The sequence below is a fragment of the Cyclopterus lumpus genome, chromosome 10, assembly GCF_009769545.1.
Source record: "Cyclopterus lumpus isolate fCycLum1 chromosome 10, fCycLum1.pri, whole genome shotgun sequence".
Classification (NCBI taxonomy): domain Eukaryota; kingdom Metazoa; phylum Chordata; class Actinopteri; order Perciformes; family Cyclopteridae; genus Cyclopterus; species Cyclopterus lumpus.
The window spans coordinates 8,473,367-8,493,250 of NC_046975.1; the positions used below are offsets into that span (position 1 = coordinate 8,473,367).

The 19,884-nt window shown below is 40.0% G+C and overlaps 1 protein-coding gene across 1 annotated transcript; it reads left to right on the forward strand.

The window, feature by feature from the left end:
• Positions 1-17,138: 17,138 nt before the first annotated feature.
• On the forward strand, positions 17,139-19,375 carry il12ba (interleukin 12Ba). Its single transcript, XM_034543752.1, has 7 exons — positions 17,139-17,226; positions 17,316-17,603; positions 17,707-17,812; positions 18,150-18,388; positions 18,481-18,653; positions 18,797-18,912; positions 19,319-19,375. Exons 1-7 carry the CDS (start codon positions 17,139-17,141, stop codon positions 19,359-19,361), a joined length of 1,053 nt encoding a protein of 350 aa, XP_034399643.1. The 3' UTR covers positions 19,362-19,375.
• Positions 19,376-19,884: the final 509 nt, after the last annotated feature.

The following is a 19,884-nucleotide window of genomic DNA, read 5'->3' on the forward strand; positions in this document are numbered from 1 at the left end:
AACGGAACATTCTTGAGTTGGGGAACTCATATGGACAGTTCCAAAAGGCTGATCCATGCATCTTCCTGTTCAGTGAGTTCTTAGGTACCAGGGATGAGAACCATTTAACTTGTGCCGCATCAACACAGAGAAAGTAACTCACTGGCGGTGTTTCAGTGGGGATGTTTACTGTTGACTGATGCCTCTGGAGTTTGCACCGATGGCTTAAGATCAGACACACTGAGAGAACACTGTGCATTCAACACATGGACACATTTCACATCACCATTTCATCTGTCAGTATGCCGATTGTGTACATTCAATGCAGTCTTTCATCTAGGCCTACTGATACCATATGACTTAAAAGCAAGAAGAAAGTGTGCATTCAGCTTTTGTAGTCACATGTTGCAGAAGAGAGGCTTTGGAAATTCGAGACAAGGCACAAGACAAGTTAAGTTAAGCTGGCTGAGAGTTTCATTTAAATTCACAGACACACAGCTGTGTGTGCCAGCTAATGCAAACTCTGCACACATGCTTGGCTCCTGGTTGGGTGTTGGTATGCCTATGCTTCTGCATGCCTGCATTTGAGTGGTGTATTACACCTTATCTTCCTGTTCCTGTGCACATGACAGGATGCATCACTGGCCGACACCATATGCGTTTCACTGAAATGAAACCTTGCACCCGTGAGTGTTCCTGATAGCTGGCAGTTGAGACGAGGATAGCACAAGGGCTAAAATGACCTCCTGACAGATTATTTATACCGTAGCCTACTTTCCTCCTTATCACATGACAGTACTTAAGAATGACAATCACTGAGATAAAAAGTTGGACATACAGTACTCTGGGATTTTGTGATTTTTGCACTGAAGAGCAAATGCAATGGTCATTTAGTAGCCTAATATATGTATGTTTAACATGATTTTGACAACAGTTCAAATAAGAATAATGGTGAATAATTTATATATATATAATTGTTATAATATATATATATATATATATATATATATATATATATATATATATATATATATAATTCTATAATAATAGAGCATTTCAAAAACATACAAACCAATTCCCAGCATTGATTTTTAGGTTATTAGTTACAGCATAATGACTCAAATGTATTTCCTCCTTTTAAATACAATCCTTTTAAAACATTTTCTAAATTCACGCTGACAAGAAAAGCAAGAATATAAAGGTCAAGAGATGTAAATAGAAATGTCTCAAAAAAGAAGCAGCCAGAATACAGCAGACATGGTCTTACATCAGTGTTTTAATGACAAAAATATGTTTGTCAGTCACCACCATGTCTGCAGGCTTCACTCTAATATTTATGTAGTGATTAGCCAGCAGGCAGGAATAGAAAGGTGTGAACAAGTCCGACTGGTCGGCCAAGTTCCCATTCCCTGAAACTAAACTATGAACTACGACAACAAAGCTTTTATGGTTCACCTTTTGAAACATTCAACCATCCGCACACGTTTCAATTGTCTATAGGTCATGTATAGGGAGTTGTGTACACACTGAGTATTTTTTAGTTTAAAGGATAGCTGTGTTAGAAAGTTGGCTTTATGACGGCAGCCATAAACATGCTGTATGCCTGAGTGAAGCCCTCAATTTGGAGAGCGCTCTGGTAATTGCGTTAGAGAGATGCTCTTTTGGCACGTTATCTTACTTCCTGCAGGCGTTGAGCAATTCAGCTTGAAGTTGCTCACATTCTTTCAATAATAAGCAGAGCCAAGACCTGTGACTACAAAAATAACCTCAAAACTTTGTCCAAGATATGTTCATCTTTGCAGACGTGAGTCATTAAAAGAAAGTTTCATGATGTAAATATGCAAATATGCAGCCTCTCACTGTTTTCTCTCCACGCGTTATTATTGACACAGTACAAACAGCATATAAACGAATGCAAACACGAATACCTTGTTTTGTGGTTACAGCTACTGTTAGGAACTTTAAGTTTGTGTTGATTTTGGCAATCGCCGTGGACAAAAGACATAGTGTTTCCGAGCACCTTCAGAAAATATCTGTTTTGTGTCTGTCCCACTCAGTCTAGAATTTGTGGGGAATCACACTCAATTTTAGGGATCGGTATTCCATTTAGTTAAACGTTACTTGTAATAACTTTAATAAGACAAAGTGTGAGGTAAAAACCAAACATCATTTGTTAACTCGCACAAGTTACAATACAGTGCACTGCCTTCCTACAGTAGTACAATCATAATACTGTGTACATGTATACATTGTTACATATGAAAAGTATGTCCTAAATGCGTATGTCAATGTGTATGTTTTTGGTGGAAAACTGGTTCTTCTACAAGCTATTTCTTGAAGTGGGTTTGGACATTTGTTTGTGGATGAGGATGACTCACTCTTCTTTTTCACTCACCTTTATTGCTGCTCAGATTGGTTGCCATGCCCACGTAGATGGACACACATAGAGAGCAGAGGGTTGGGGAAAGACAAGCTCTGGGGCATGACGTTCTTCACTTAGGTTGAAGCTAAAATGCAAAATGACAAAAGAGCAACAATTAAGGGCTCCATCGGCAGAGAAAACACTCAGCAGAGGGTTTGGAAAATAAATGGACTTAAAAGGAAAGCTGATATTCTTTTAAAATGCTGCCAGTAGTAGGAGGACAAGAACAACTAAGTGATTTACCATCCTGCTCATTAACAACTTCCAAACTGCCTCTATGTAGAATTGTATACTGTGCCTGAAACAAGTCGTTTTGTAAAGTGCTAAACACATTTAATGTCCATTTTGTTTTCCCACCAAAGACGTCAAAGCCAAAACTTTAATCTCCAAGTAAAACATAGTAACAATTAACTCCTATTTTGAGACCAGACATAGAACATTGGCTACCTTGTAGACGATCATGGTGTTCCTGTGTTGTAGTGTCATTATAATCAAGACAATCAGAAAAGGGCAAAAAACAAAAACAGACTACCAATCATGTACTGAACTACTCCTGAGCTACCTGTACCACTCCTTTATAATTGTATGCACCATACATAATTGAGTATCATCATTCTATTACATCACTTAACACATTTAGCATGCATTGCATGTGCATTGCAGTAGAACATTGTGTAATTTATGTAGGTTAAAGGTATATTTCTTTAAACTTCAAGAGGAAAAATATGCATTCATAGAATGGTTGTCAGTGGTGTCTTTAGTACTACCTGTAAAACTATACAAGAATAACACTAACTATAACAATCAGAGCATATCACACCAAAAATGAGATTATGAAAAAGCAGAAAAAGCAGAATCCTCAGAATGTCCAATGTACTGTAAATACATACAACATATATGTCCAATTCCTGGGAAAGTTAAGTTGACAGTACAGCTACTGCAGAGTGTGGGTGACCTGGCCTTCCTAGTGGCAATGTCAACACAAAACTGTTACAGAAACATGGAGCCAGAGAGTTTTTTCATGAGTTAATTAGGAGTTAACGTCCCATTTTGACCCATGTACTGAAGCTACTGATTTAGTTTTCTGTTGGTTTTGAGTACAGCACACTATACCTTCAGCTGTGTCACGTAAAGTCTTTCCATAAATGTCTTTCCATAAATGTATTTTTGCTTCCTGCCTTTCAACTAGTTTGGGTGGCATTATCATCTCTAGAAAGCAATAGCTCACAATTCTTTTGATATACATTGAATTCAGACTTCACAGTGGAACTGCGTGGCAGACTTCCAGCAAGGTAAGTGTTTAGTCACCATGGGCTTATTCCTTTCTCTATAAAAATCTGGTCGGCATCCAGATTTGTACATTTCTGAAGTGCTTTGCGGTGCCACTTTTAAACATTGCATAATGCTCAATTCCGTGCAGAGTAGACGTACTAAGAGCTCTGTGGGACAATAACAGAAAGGCCATAATCTGTTTGACGTAGGCGTCATAACAACCCTTCAATTGATACTTTAGTTTTAGTCGTTGTTTGTTTTCCAATCCAATGTTGAATACTGATACAAAACAATGTGTCACCCTCCAACACTGCACCGTTGATGAACTCAGTGGTTGTTTTAACTCTGCGGAAGATGCAGTGGATAGCAGTCATTCATTTATGGGATCATTTTTGGCAGACAAGCCCCTGGGTGCTCCTGTGCTATATATACATATCTAACATCGTTAATATGCAAACCCCTTTCTATGCAAATTTAGCCTCATCGTAAAAACAGTCGCATTCAGAAAGATCAGTGCAAATAGCCACATGGAGTTATGGTGAAACGTCTTCAGAGAATTGGTGGCAACAGAAGCACAAGTGGCGCAACCTCAAGACGTTCCATTGATCATGGCAGCGGTGATTGTAACCACGATAGAGCAACTGATTTATTTCAGGACGCAAAGCTTGTTGACTAAAGGAATAAACCTCCCCTACATGTCAAATTTGAAAATTCATGAGTGGAAGAAAACAAACAAACAAATTGTTTCCTCCCTCTGCAAAAAAAGGAAAAATTGCCTTAGGGTGCAAAATGTTGATGGCGTGTTTGCGCTGCAATATCTTTCATAAATCGGACCTTGAGATGGGACAGATAGCAGATGCAAACGATGCGCAAATTACGGTGCTATCAGCAACCGCAATCCACTCTTTGTTGATTTTGACAAAATATATGTTATGTTATGAGCCTATGTTATGTTATGAGCCTTTCAGGACAGAAGCAGGAGGTAGAAGGAGGCCGGAGTTGAGAGAGAGAGACAGCAGGGTTCTGGTTTATGGTTCAGATAAGCACAGTCATGTGTTATTAACAAAGAGGAGCTGTTTCATTATACCGCCTGTCACTTTACATCAAATATGATCAATGTGACCTTGTTGGTTGGTTTGTGCTGAGAGTGCTGTATTATGTGCAGCTGCACATCACATTTTTCACTCTTTTAATGCCAGAGTTGCTTAGGTCCATCAAGAGGACTTCTCTGTATGTGGTGATGATGATTTAATCTGCCATTTGACTTTCAGAAAGAAGAAAACAGACAAATCACCATACATCTGTGTGGCACTTATCCAGGTATGAGTGTTTACAACCAATAAATATGAATAACTTCACCTGAAATCTTTGAAAACTGAGCACTTTGTGTTGCATTTGTGAATTTGTTTTCGCCTCCTTTTTTGTTGTTGTCACAGTTCAGCTTCCCTTCCCTGTCATTTTATCTCTCACTCACCTAATCAACGTATTCATTGCACCTGTTAGTCACGTCCATCTCATCAGCTCAATCACTCTCAGCGTCCTCTGGTTTCTGTGTGCCTTTTTCCCTGACGGCTTGGCGTTCCACCGAGTGGGTCTCTTCACATGGAATAAAGCCTTGCTCAGCGATTCTCTGTGTCCGTCAAACTGCTTCTGGGTCCTTCCCACACCCATTACACTTCCTGTCTAATATGTCGAGATTAGACCATTGCCCAGCCTTCACATGATGTTTTGCTGAAGTAAGCTAACATTAGCATAGCATTAGTGAACAAGTGCAACCCTCAGGGGCAGCTGTTGGCTTGGATCATGTAAGTTTCAGTGCAATTTAAAAGTCGGGCAGCTTTCCCAGCAGAAGGACCAAAGTATCTATTTCACATTTTAACACCACTCCACCGTGTAACGCATGTCTGGCGTCCACCTGGCGGTAGACCTATGACTTATACAGTTATATTTGGCAGTACAGTACTGCTGCTATGTAAACGTTTCTTTTAACATGAGTGAATATTCACTGATATTCCATCTGAACCTGTTCAGGAGTCTGGACACCAATGTTTACTGAGGGAATACATTGAGTGAGAAGTAGGTTTGTCTTCTCATAGACTTCCATACAATCTGACTTCTTTTTGCAACCGGCGGAGTCGTCCCCTGTATGTTTTAAGACACTTCTGCATCGCCTTCCTTCGGCACAACCAAAGGTTGCCGTCTGTTCTCTACAGCTAGCAAATGTATGCACAGGCAGCTTTTATGATGGTAAAAGTTTGAAAAAGTTTGATTGAAGGAAAATGTTTTTGAAGAAAACAAAAAATGACCCACAATCCTAACATTAAAACTGCTGAACGTCAGGTTTTTAATGTGTAGTGCTACAGCCTTTTTTTTTTATTGATTTGCACGTGATTCTATTTGGTCAAACTGTTGTTTTTGTCATAGGTACTGACACAAAGAATGCAACGCAGTGGGGAAAAAAAGCAACAAAGTTGATTTCTCTAATCTTTTGCACTGCAAATAAAGCCATCAACCAATCCCATTATTTGGAACAGTTTGAGTTGCACTTACATGTAAGAAACAAAAACAAACCAAAACACTACACTTTATTATTCCTTTCACTCTTGACAAAGGCGTACCAAAATCCACTGCTTGAGTTCTTACCTTTCACAGTATAAGCTCAACAGATATTATATTTATTTTTTACCTGCATCTGCATTTTTAAAAGCAATATCTCATCTTTATAGAGTTCTGGACACATCCAAGGCCTGAAAGTGTTCCACCTGACAGTCACCTATTAAATATCTATTTAAAATATTGTTGTGTCATGGGATGTCCCTAGGGCTGGCTAGGGTGGGCAGGGCAAGATAATTGGAAAACATTAGAAGGTTTAAATGAAGGTGAAGGTTTATTTTTCCATAACACAGACAACTCGGGTAATTCCTTTAAATCAAAAAATCAAAAGTCCATTAATAAACATAAAGTGTCCCGGAGGAGAAAGTGGTTCCTTAACCAAAGCAAAACTCCAAACAGCAAAGTCCAGGTTACGAGGTCTTCCTCTTCGTAGTCTTTTTTGTATGTAGCGCACCTCCACTTCCTGTCCCCTACAATTTCCCAGTCACACATTCAAGTGGGAGGTATTCTGATTTCTCAATATATTTTAAAGCCACTTCACTTCAGTCAGCTGGTTCATATTAATCAATGAATAATAGGCCTCTGTTTTCCCCTCATCTTTTTTGCCGAGATGGCAAGTGATGAATAATGCAGCTTTAATTCCAAATTTAACTGAAAGATGCATTTGCAGAATCTCTAATATTAGCGCTGTGTTCCAGAAGAGAGCTGATATAATTATAGAATCTGATTCCTCTCCATCTCCGCCATCATCTCTAACGTGTTGTTTATGATATAGGAATCAAAGCAATAATAGACTTGTGTGCACCTGCTCACTCACCTGCATATAAATGGGAATATTTAGACAAAACAAAACTGCATCCAAAAGAAGAGGTGAGTGGGAGAGACATCAAAGAGGTTGAATGGCTCCTCTCTCTCTTTTCCCCGTTTATCTTTTCATTATCAAACTATAACGACTGAATAGAGGCTAATATCCCAAGGCCTAGAGGGTGTATTTTTTTTTTAACTTGTTTTACTCCTTGAGCTGTGTTGCGCATATTACAGTAAATTACTGCTGATTTTGTTTGATCCTTTTTTTGTTTTTGAAGCAGACATTACACGAGATGTACGCCACTCCCTGACTGCAGCTGCAGTTGCTATAGCAGCAGGATCACAGGCACAAATATAGCAGACTTTGTATGACATACGATCCCTATAAAAAAACATACAGCAAGATCAACTCAATGTAAAAGTCCATAACCTTTGTAACAATTTATCATGATGCTTAAAAAATAGTTCACATTCTGCTTGACTGGGAGGTAAGACAAGTTACCTTGTTTGGTATGCTGTTGGTCTTTAACTGCAAGCTGTTGGCCTGAATCTAGTCTGACATGTTTGGATGTTTCAGTAAAGCAGATCCTTTAATCTGCATCGGCTTATCACCTGTTTTTCCAAACTAATAGTTATTTTAAAACTAACAATTTAAAAATAATGAACTAAGCTGTGATGAAAACAAATGTAAAAGATGTATCTAAAAATGTCTGCAATGCTTAAAACTGAGATAATACACTCAAGATACCACTATGGTGCTGCAAATACCTGAGAAAACGATGTATAAATCCAAGACAGGAAGGCTACATTTAACAATATACTAATACAAGGGCGAAAGAACGTTATTTGTGATGGATTACTTATCTAAGGCAAGTTTCAAATGCTTGGTAGTTTATCTTCTCATCATATCAAGAGTAAATGTTATTGGTAGTTTGTGGGCTTCAGTGCAACACCAAGTCTTAGGAGGGGAACTATTTTCCAATCTTGCTTAACAAGGCAAACATTCCAGTGTATGAGAACAACAGGTGGTTAGCCTAAAGTCCTCACATCTCACCAAATAAGTGTGACAGGTTGGAAAACATGCACTCTTGAGCAGGTTAGAGAGTAGGGTGATGTCATGGTCTGTTGAGCTAAAATGATTGTTCATAAATGACATGTGGATAAGTGTTTAGAAGACTACGGTGTTGACTATGGTGTTTTTATATTAAATTGTTTATTTCGTTCTTTATTGTGCAAGTTCATATATAATAGTGTAAAGACATAACTGATCTACATAGCAGTCTTGATCTTCTGAGATCGATTGCTTTAGTCTCCGCCCACATACCTCGGGGGAAATCGTGATCTTTTCCTCACTACAGTAAAGCTCTTGCTGAGGAGAAGACACCAAATCACTCTCGGGATTATTTATGCCCTCTTTTTAGGGGTGTAACATATGCGCCATTATTAAAATAATTGACGATAAACATGAATCCACCTTATTAAACACATTTAATAATGAGTTGTAATTATATCAACTAATTCCTCTCTGCTTTACTGAAAATAGCTTGCATCATGCAAGTGTGCTTGTTTGTTTGCTGAAACTGATCAGCCGGACACTGCATGTTCTCAGCAACTCTCCCAAGTTTTAATTATTCTAACTTCAACTGAAGACATGCACTTCTGAGCACAGTGGGGTGAGCTGGAGCTTTAAAAAACAAAAGGGGGAAGGGAAAGCGGTTGAAAGATATAAACAGCGTGGAAATCAGCTGAAACAGCAAAAAGCTGAGTGCATGTTTGGGGAGAAAATAAGTGGACCAGAACTTGCATGAGTTATGACCATGGGAATATTCTTTCTTTGTTGTCTTTTGACTTCATTGTCGCAAATTGTGGAAATGTATTCAAGGAAAAAAAACATACTGGTACATACTAATATGACAAAAAAAGGCGGGGTCTCCCCGGATGTAACTGGAACGTGAACAACGTGATGTTTCCAAGATGACGACTGCACGATGCCTGGACACAGGGTTCAGTTGAGTCCTGAGGCTCTTGTATGTATGGCCATAGTCTTTCTACACAGGTGTATCACATATGCTGTTTCCTTTGGTCCAAGCTGAAACACTGTTGGTGGTGAATCACTTGAATTTGCTGAGATCAACCCTGTCTCTAGAAATAAGGTTTATATACTGCTGAGTTGGTGGTGTGAGTACCATTAACATAACCATGAATAGCATTATATATTGCTTTAGTTGGAACGAGCGGATGTCACATTGAAAGAGAGGACTTTAAACAAATGGCATTGGTCGATAGTGAACACTTTAAGATACAGTCAGTATCAACATTTTGTGACTGGCAGATATGTTCAAGTCAACAATGTTTTGCTTTTGGTTTTCCACTTGGGTGTTTGACCTTCTTCTTTGACCAACTTTCAAAAGGTATATGCTGTTGCAAATGAGCTATATGTAAACAGCTGTGGGTTTACTTTACTGATCTACTGATGCCACTTATATTGTTTGCCCTTAAATTTCTATATCTGCTATTGCCCTGTATGTCACCTCTAAGCCCTTTGCATTGTGAGCGTAGGAGTTTAAGGCCATCGGTGTAACTACATCTAACTCTTTCCTGGAGGGCCCATAGTTGCCAAACAGTTTGGACATGATCCACCAGCGCCTCCATTTCCCCTTGTCATAAGGAATGAGAGTCTTTCTCGCACTCTCGCATGTGCAGTTCATCAGGCAAGAAGGAGAAAACAATACCATGGCGTGACCCTGCCTTTGAGGCAGCCTGGTTGGACATTTTACATTCCACTGGCACGGCATCACAGGTCTACTTCTCCACATATCAGCTTGTGCTCAGATAATACAATGTGACCGGACCAAAATAGACCATTGCACTACCACCAATTACACGTCCCTCTTTGATCCAAACTTACACCTGAATGCATTTGAGATATGAAGTACTAGCTTCAATCAAATGTACAGACCAACACATGCCTGACTCCCAGTTCCCCTGTTCAGGTAACCATCGTTCCTTTGAATTATGATTACATTTACAGTCAGGTATACTGTCAGGGCAATAAATAAATACAAAGCAAGTTGTTCGACAGCACTACGCCCTGTTGTAGGACTCATCTCGACTCTTTGATCCAGCTAGTATGAGTATTATCACTTTTGCAGTTTTCCAAAAACACGAAAAAGTCTTTTTTTGGATAATAGCACATTTTTAAGGCAGAATCAATACAGATTTAGAACAAATGCTAGTTGTGCATGTGTGTTGGTTGTAAAAAAGAAAAGCTTTGACAGACCAGATGCGGTAAACCTTCACTTTTATTTAGACATGTCATAACATCCACATTCGCAAGAGAACAAAAGAAGGCGGGTTGATCCGAGGTTACAGATAAGATTACCTTTAAGGTAACATTAGCCTTAGTAGAACAGGACAGGGCATTAATGTTCTCATTGTCTCTCTATAAGCCATCATTATCATGACTGCACATGCAAAAAGTATTTGACGTTGCTATGCTACGATTGTGGTGCACTGCTTTGCACGGAACAGCGCCGATTAGCACATTTTGTCTCGCATTTGTTTGGCTTTGCCTCCTGCTAAAAGGGACAGAATCCCCGAGGAGAGTCCAGACATATTCCCTGTGCCATCACAAGGACACCAAAATAGGAAGAAACATATTAATTACAGAAAAAAATAATAACAACACAGCGACAGTTCATGTAGAGCTTGGCGCCGTGCCGAACACTTAGAGATAAGAGCCAACTCAAAGGTTGAGTCGTTCAAAGGAGATCAAGTCCATTTGGCCGGCTGAAGTCACTGTTTCTAAAAATAACACTTAAACTGAATTGATCAGGGAGTCAATAAGCTCATTTATCCTGTTTGGTTGTAAGCATACACACTTTATATACACACACACACACACACACACAAGCACACATTCAACAGTCACTGACCGCATGAGACAGTCTGATAAAGTTGTCAGACAGAAACAACATCTTGTGCTTGAACCAGCTTCTTTTTTTATATTGCAGTACCACCCACAGAGGCAAAAGCAAAAAAGATTTATCTCACACCCCATGAGCTCTTTGAAAGGGAAAACTATCCTCCCTGGGAAAAGAGAAGGACATTCAGAGTTTGAATAAAATGGCTGTGCACATTTTAATATCCAGCCTTAGCTAAACCAGTAATAATCTGAATTTCAGAATAATTTAAAGGGTTAATAACCCCTCCACCTCAAACTAAGGCAATTCCAATATACCAATTGGGAATATAGTATTTCATAAGTAATCAATCATATTTCATAATGAATACCTCTCCCGTGTGTCTTTACCAGAAAGCTGCAACGATCACCTCCGCATCGTCATATCTTGCTTCTCAATGCACAACAGGAACATCAATTCCGTGTACATGCTCCGGTGTGATTGCTTCCTTCCTCCTCTCTTGTCCATTGAGATCAATCTTCTTGTTATTCTTCACAATCCTGGCACAAAAAGAAGAAAAAAGATTATTTTTGTGAAACACAAAGGACCTCTTTGTCAAGCCAAGTCCATTCTCTGGACAGTCGGACGACATTGATCTTTTACACGCTTCACCAATCCCCTTTTCTTACGAACAACATTTTTCTTTTTAATACGTTTTTAGTGTGAAAAGCTTAAATAAATTGACTTTTTTCTGTCTAGTGTTAAAAAGAAACTTCAGGCAGTCTGTGAAAAGGTGATATAGTGCCTCCACCTTCCCCTTCTCTCCAGCAGGCTACCCCTCGCTGACCCTATTCTTCTGAGAAAGGACGATAAACGTTGCAGCACCAGCCTACATTTCCCTGAGAGAGGACGATAGAGACTGCGGGAACGCTGGTTTCATTAATATTAATAACTCTTCAACACTAGCGAAAGTCACATAACAACTTATTGAACGCTGTGAACTCTCTTTTTTACTCTAAACCTTTGATAGCAAACGATGATTTGATCAATGTGAATATGCCGATTTTTTAATTAAGATAATTAATTCAATAATCAACAGTCTGTAGAGGAAAGTGCCATCTTCCAGAATTGTATTCCATCCATCCATCCATTTTCAATACCGCTTATCCTCATTAGGGTCGCGGGGGCGCTGGAGCCTATCCCAGCTGACATAGGGCGAAGGCAGGGGACACCCTGGACAGGCCGCCAGTCCATCGAGGGCACATGTAGGGACATACAACCATTCACTCTCACATTCACACCTATGGGACATTTAGAGATCAATTAACCTGCAGCATGTCTTTGGACTGTGGGAGGAAGCCGGAGAGCCCGGAGAGAACCCACGCTGCCACGGGGAGAACATGCAAACTCCACACAGAAGGACCGCTCCGACCGGGAATCGAACCCGCGGCCCTCTTGCTGTGAGGCGACAGTGCTAGCCACTACACCACCGTGCAGCCCCCAGAATTGTATTAAGGAAGTAAAATATACTTATATATGTGCAAGAAGAGTCACAATCTCTCAGGACAATGAGGGGATACTCTATATTTGAGAATTATACATGAGGAGGTATTTAAGTCTTTATGTTTGATTGTGGCCAGGTTGTGTATGTGTGCAGCGTGGGGGTGTATTTGTGCATTAGGTACGAGGAAGGACCTCTGGAGGAAGATTGTTCTCTGAGCACTAAACTAAACTAGGTGAATGTTATCACAATCACAAAGCTGCGATTCTGTCTCAAACCTCTCAAGTCAAAGCTTTCAGACTATTCCACAAGGCTTGACGTCATTGTCACAAACACAGTACATCTGGTGTTGGATGAACGAGCGGTTCTCTGCTGTTACTAACTGCAGTCAGTCAAATAACGTTCCAATAATCTGTGAATCTGGATATGCAGTCTCTCTTTTTTCCAAGGCATATTTTACGAGATTTCCAAAGTTGATTTCCAATAAATTGCGTAAACAAACACCTGCCAAGACATATTAAATGCAGGTGAGGTCTGTCCATGATGGAAAACAAATCTGTTGTTGCTCGGCACCACAAAGGGCCTTGTCAATAATACAGAAGGACCCCGTGGATCAGGGCTCAGAATCCTCCACTTTATTTGACTTGACCTTTCTGTAGTCCACTCCTTTCCTCGCCTCCCATTCTCACTCGGCCACATGCACACACACAATACATCATTACCGTCTTCTCGTCTTTCCTTTAGTTCCCCTACTTTCCATTCTTCACACCCATGAGATCACCGCAGTTGATTTCATTGCAGCTGTTTTGGTGTGGGGGCATCTGGGAGACATTCCAGTGTCGAGCCCTCCTGCCCAGCCATGTAATGCTCAACAGCTGCAGAGCACACAGCTATGACACTGGAGCACGGACACCAGACAAACTCAATTAGGTCTGAATGGTCCAAAGGCAACGTACACATGTTCCACATTATTATCTGTAATATTGTTGCATGTGCGATGCAATAATAGTGTGTAGATGATGACTGAATAAGTGATCATACAACAAGGATTCACTACGAGGGATGTCGCAACTAATACTTCAACCGGTTGGACGACTTTTCATGTTCAATGGAAACCGCAATATGTTCAGATTCGACTTCAGGTTGTGCTCTCAACTGTAACCCTCTGGGGACATCTTGTGGTCAGACATACACACTACATAGAAGATATGCACACGTTTTGAAAACCTGCGGTTGAAATCATGTAGTCCTCATTTTTGTTTTGACTTTGACTCTTTATTGTTCGGCTTCTCACAGACCCCACTACTGTGTGTGCGTGTAGAAATAGATATTCAAATATTAGCCTCTTTCTTTTCTTCTGACCTTATAAAACCAGTAGTATTGATGTGAAACCCAAAAATAATTGAACAATCATTTCCTGTAGAGGATTTCGGAAACTCATGTTCTTACAATTACGCATATTACATTTAAAAAACGTCATTTCTTTGGTATAGTATACCTCTTCACAGATTACAAATCAGTGTTTACATAGTTAGGAGGTGGAAATGACTGTATTCCTTTAAAGATGTGGGAATCAAACCTTTAATACAGCAGCACACAACTATTTTCTCTCCCTCTGTGTGTTGCTTCTCCATACTTTGTTGACATGGCCTGCCGAGAGCGAACCAGCAGGCCTGTCACATGCACGAACTTGTGCCAGGATGGCGTCATTGAGGAATTAGAAGGATCCACCCTCCTCTGTGAGCTGAGAGTCATCAAGAGGAAATAGAACTTCTCCCAAACTCGTACATAGCACCTTATATATTTACATATAAGCTACTACACTACTACTACTAATACTGGAGAGATAGAGCTATATAAATTACACAGCAAACATGTGCATCTCAAAACCTGATTGATACAAACCAAACAATGCTTATGGACATTTTGGTAACTTCAAAATGGTTCAGTGTAACTTCTCAATACTAAAAGATAGCATTACAAAAAGAAAGCAATTCTTTAAAAACGAATAAAGTCACGTTTTGAGACAAGAGTTTTATATTAAATATCCTGTTTAGTATCCACCTTTAGTTGCTCAAATGGCAGTTTGCCTGTCTGCATTATGTTGCTTGTTCATCATCTACTTTTGCAATTTGTGTGAGTGATACATCTTCAGTTGTGGCATCACATCACGTAACAAAGACTTGAGGATCTCCGTCCTTTGTCTGTCGACCTCGTTGGACCAAGTCCCATCTTCTAACTGGCTCATGTTGCTTTTTATTCATCATATCTCAATCTTATGGCCCCATTGTTGTCCATTTTATTATCCTATCCTAAATATCGGTCATATTATCAGTCTCATGGACGTCGACATCAGAGTTTTCTGTGGCTATAAATATACCTGGAAATTAAGGACTGTCAAACCTGTTTTAAGGATGACGCACTACTGAATGGCATTCGGACATCATTGTGGTGTCACAAGAATCGAAACGATTTTATAGGCTGTTGTAATAATAATAATCAAATAATTTCAAGCTTGTAAATCCGAGGGAATCCCAAAGTAACATTTAAATAAACAAACAGAGAAAGCTGGAAAGGAAACAGAAATTAAAAATTAATTATGGAAATACTTTGATGCTACACCATATCCTTTTGGTGGCTCGGGTGACATGCTGTTTATTTTGACGGACTTTGACCTTTGTGGTACAAACAGATGATACAAGTGAAGTCATAAATCCCACAATAAACCCGGACATTTCACATTTTCAGATCACAATGGGAATGCACTGACATCATTGATTAGTAAAAACAATAGAAACATTGTAAGCGCACCCACCCACCCACCCACACACACACACACACACACGCACACATACTGATCTGACAAATGTAAAAATCTTCGACAGGCCTATTATTGCCTGTTGTTCATCAACAAATGGGGAAATAGAAGATATATCTTTTTATTGCATAAAAAGAGAACAGAAAAAAGAAACAAATCTTATTATAACACTGATATTATAACATCGATAAAGCAATATTTGTAAAACACAAATGCTAAATGGCATTCAGACAGCACATATACAGTCATTATATGTAATGTTGTTATTTTATATTTTATATTGTTAGGCGATACAAAAATTGTGTGACGAATTGAAGTGTTCTGCGTCCAGTTGTGGTTTGAATCCTTTATTCTGAAGGATCTGGGCCGGAAGTCGCATTACTGATGCTGCAGGTGGGCACGAGCAATTAGGGCCCCGTGTATTTCCTGGTACAACGCAAACAAGATTTTGCCAGAGTACACGAAAGTATATATTTTCCCCTTTCATACTTTAAAATGAATTCCCTCCAATTCCACACGAAATACTAATATTAGTTTGAATCGTTGTCGTGTACTTAATTTCAGGTAAGAGCAACAACTGTTTAGCCCGTGGTTGTTACACTTGGAGGTTTGATAGTTTTTCTGTGCCAGTTTGTATCTTTATTTATTTGTATCACTGTTGTCGTAAGATAAATTAAATGTATTATTCTTAAGCAGTGTGACGTTATACCGTGAGACCAAACAATGCAATGGGGCCGGTGAAACTACGTGTCAACCTGCCTACAGGTGCCAGTGTTGCAAAAGGTCCCGACCAAAATGAAAATGAAATGCATGCCAGCCTGACAGTAAAGCATCACGTTACAACTAACGAACAACGTTACCATCAACGGGTAACGTTACAAAAGCCCACGTGGACCCCTCACGTCAAGCTGAGGGGCATTCAGGGTCGCGACATAAGCGTGGGGCTGAATATCCGGCGGCTGGACGCCTCTGTCGATGCCCCGCTGGGCTGGAAAGCGAAGTTCCTCTGGAACTTTTCTCTGTTCCAGGCAAATGATGGGGAAGTTTTCATCGGAAATGTCAACAGCACGCCTGTCACATAAAAGGAGCCCCGGAATCGGACAATCTGAGAGAGTCATTTCAAGGTAAGGTCGCTTTTTGAATGATTAGACAAGTTGTTACTTGTTTGACTTTTTTTATTTATTAAGAAGATGCGACTTGAAACAGGTGTGTGTGTGTGTGTGTGTGTGTGTGTGTGTGTGTGTGTGTGTGTGTGTGTGTGTGTGTGTCTGTGTGTGTGTGTGTGTGTGTGTGTGTGTTTAGAATCGATGTGTAACTACTTAAAGTATATATGCAATCTGAAATTGTATTAATTAGGTTTTGATCTGGGAGTTTTTAGGATAGCATGATGGAAATCTATGAAAACAATTCCTGAAGATGTCTATGTTATTTCTCATATTTCTCGTTTAATGTACATTGACGTCTTGGGGATAAACATATATCTAGTGTCTCTTTATAACTTTGTTATAGGACGGTGAGTTGGCTGTGATTGTATAATGTCAGAATGGTGGATTTAGACTGCACTCCGATCGGGATTTTGCATACTCCTTTTATATTTGGGTTTTATTGACTAATTTATTACTATTTAGATGATTTCCATATTTTTGTATTTACTATTTACAAGATCAATTTGGGCTTTCCTTATCATCAACTAAATATATAATGCCTTTGGGCATGTGCATATAGGGTCATATCTTTAATGAGTTTGTTCTTTTGTTGTTTACCTTGCGCTTTGTTTTTGTACCCAGCTCTTCTTCTTCCTCTCTGTCTCCTCTTTGCTATTAGATGACGCTATTTGTTTTCAGTTTGCTATGTGCATTTCTTCAAGTCAGTGATCAAAATCCAACCAACCAGTGGACTATGATGCCCCACGGTATGCTTAAGCTCTATGAAAACACTCCTCACTCCAAGCTCCAGCCATTCTTCCTTCACCTTCTTACATTCCTGTGTGTCCTCTGGTAGTTTTGGTTGTGGTGATGGACGGCACTTTGGACCAGCAGCCCTTGAGCTGCCTGGAGCAGCCAGAGAAGCTTCTGAGGAGAGACAACAAGGATGGGGATATTTCCTGGAGGAAGAACGGCGAGGAGGAAGGACAGAGAGGAAACGTATATCTGCTGGACCTAAAGAATAGCTTTGCAGGGGGAAACTACACCTGCCACAGCAAGGATGGGTCACTCCTCAATCACACCGAGGTCCTTATCCAAGATGACGAAACTACCAGTAAAAGAATTATTGTGAAAACCGGTCAAGGTGCGGTCTAATTATAATTATTGCATTGTCACTGTTATACAGCAGCTAGATTAGGGGAACGTATTTCATCTGTTTGGCATGTTTATGTTACTTCTCTCTTCAGGAGATCATTTATATTGCTCTGCTCAAAATTACAACGGAGAGTTCCACTGCTCTTGGACCTGGCAGAGCCGGCGCGTTGGACAAGTAGCATTTTTAAAAGCTCGACGGTACGTTCACAAACTGCTGAAATGTTTTTGGTTTGACTCTCCAGTAATAACACATTATTCAGGTCAGAGCTGAGACTACACAGTGACAGATTTAAATACGTCCTCATGAAAGGATACATAACAACAAACCTTTTATATTTCATTTAAAGATTAAGGTCATGTCTTGGGATCACATGTACAAACAATACAGCTGTAAAAGTTCCCAATTTAAATATGTGTTTTGCCTTTTCATCTATTTGTCTATAAAAAACGGTTACAGCTTCTTGGTATGAGATTCAAAGCCAAATGTCAGCGTGTTGACTGACTAAAATGACACATTTCTACGCTATTCTCGCAGCATTTCTGACGACGACGACGGCCAGTGTTCTTTGGATGAAAGCGGTCGGCTCTGGACATGCTCCTCGGGTCAGAGTAACTTTGGCTGTTCAGTGGACGACAGCGGACACAGGATCTTGTGCCTGGACCAGCAACACTGCCCCTACGCCGAGGAGAGCCAGCACATCTACGTCACGGTCTACATGAAGTCGGGGTACCTGGTGGAGAGCTACTCCAAACACTTTTACATGTCAGAGATAGGTGAGGCATGTCAGAGACTGGAACGTTTGTATTTCTTTCCATTCCTGTCTCTGTTTTCATCTCACTGTATCTTTTTTGTCCTCCCTCGGTAGTGAAACCTGACAAGGTGGCGATCACTAAAGTCAACACCACGATGATAGAGTGGACTTACCCGAGCTCCTGGAGCAGTCCCTACTCCTACTTCCCTCTCACTTTCCAGATTGCACAGTTTAGGGAGCGATGCAAAAAGTGTGACAAGCAGTGCACTGACTCAAAGGCCATTAAGGTAGGAGGGGCCTACTGAATTGAACTGGAAAAGTGGAGTGAAAATAATGTGGAAATGTCCCTTTAAAATACAACATTTGTGTCAACCCGTGAAGTTCCTGCACACACAACAATGATGTGATGTCATTTATTTGTGTTCCTCAGACCTCGACAGTCCACTCTACTTGTCAGTTCAAAGTCAAGCACAGGGTTAAGGCCGTCTGCATCCGGGCGAAGGATGTCCTATGTAACTCCCAGTGGAGCGACTGGAGCTTTATCAGGTCAGTGCTTCCCAGTGGTGTGAAGTGGGACCGGTTATCCTCAGGGGTTTCCAACCTTTTGTCAATTTCGCCCCTGCATGCAAACCAAACGGTGTGTACCTTCTTGGTAGCTTTAACTCTTTAACTGTCTGTTGTTTTTTATGCCGCATGTTAGTTTCTACAAAAAAGACATTTACACTGCATTCCGTTCTGTTTATTACATTTTCACTTCTATCATCAGACGACTTGCTTTACATCGTAACATTTTTGACGGCATCAAAGTAAACTTGATCTCAGGAAGTCTCATGACCTAGATAAGCTTTTAACCGTTTGCTAAATGAATAAATGTTGCTTGCTTGTTTGGAATATAGTTGGAAAATAATGATTATTTCAGACTAATTTCCTTATTCTTTGTTTTCCATTCCAGATTGAGGAGACACAAGAAGAAGAAACGTCAGCAAAACAAATAACTAATGTTACAGAAGATGTGTCATGTAATGTCATGTTTATTTATGTTTTCATATATTTATATTTATCTGATTTTATATCATGTCGTTTGTAATATGTAACCATTCTTAATCACGAGTGAAGAATTAAAATGATATTCAACACAACCTTTTTCGTTTCCTGCCTAATGCTAAACATCACACCTCGCATGTCCTTTTGCTGTATTCTGGATTTACTTTTGCTTTGTATTTACAATCAGCCGCATCCTCCTAATCCAGGCCATAATGAGAAGAAGTGAAAGTGTTCTTATGTCCCACGCTCGTATTACCTGTAACGAGGCCTGTACGACACACTCTCAACCGTGTACCTTTCGTAGAAACAGAAACCTCAGTAGACCAATAAACAAAAGGTTTAAATGTTGTCAGAGGCTTATGGCTTTTCCCAAACCAGTTTGGTGAGAGTGCGTCTTTTGGTGGAAACTCTTCCCCCTCACACTGCAACAAATCACACTGTTCTCTCAAAGGAGATATGGCGCGAGTGGTATTT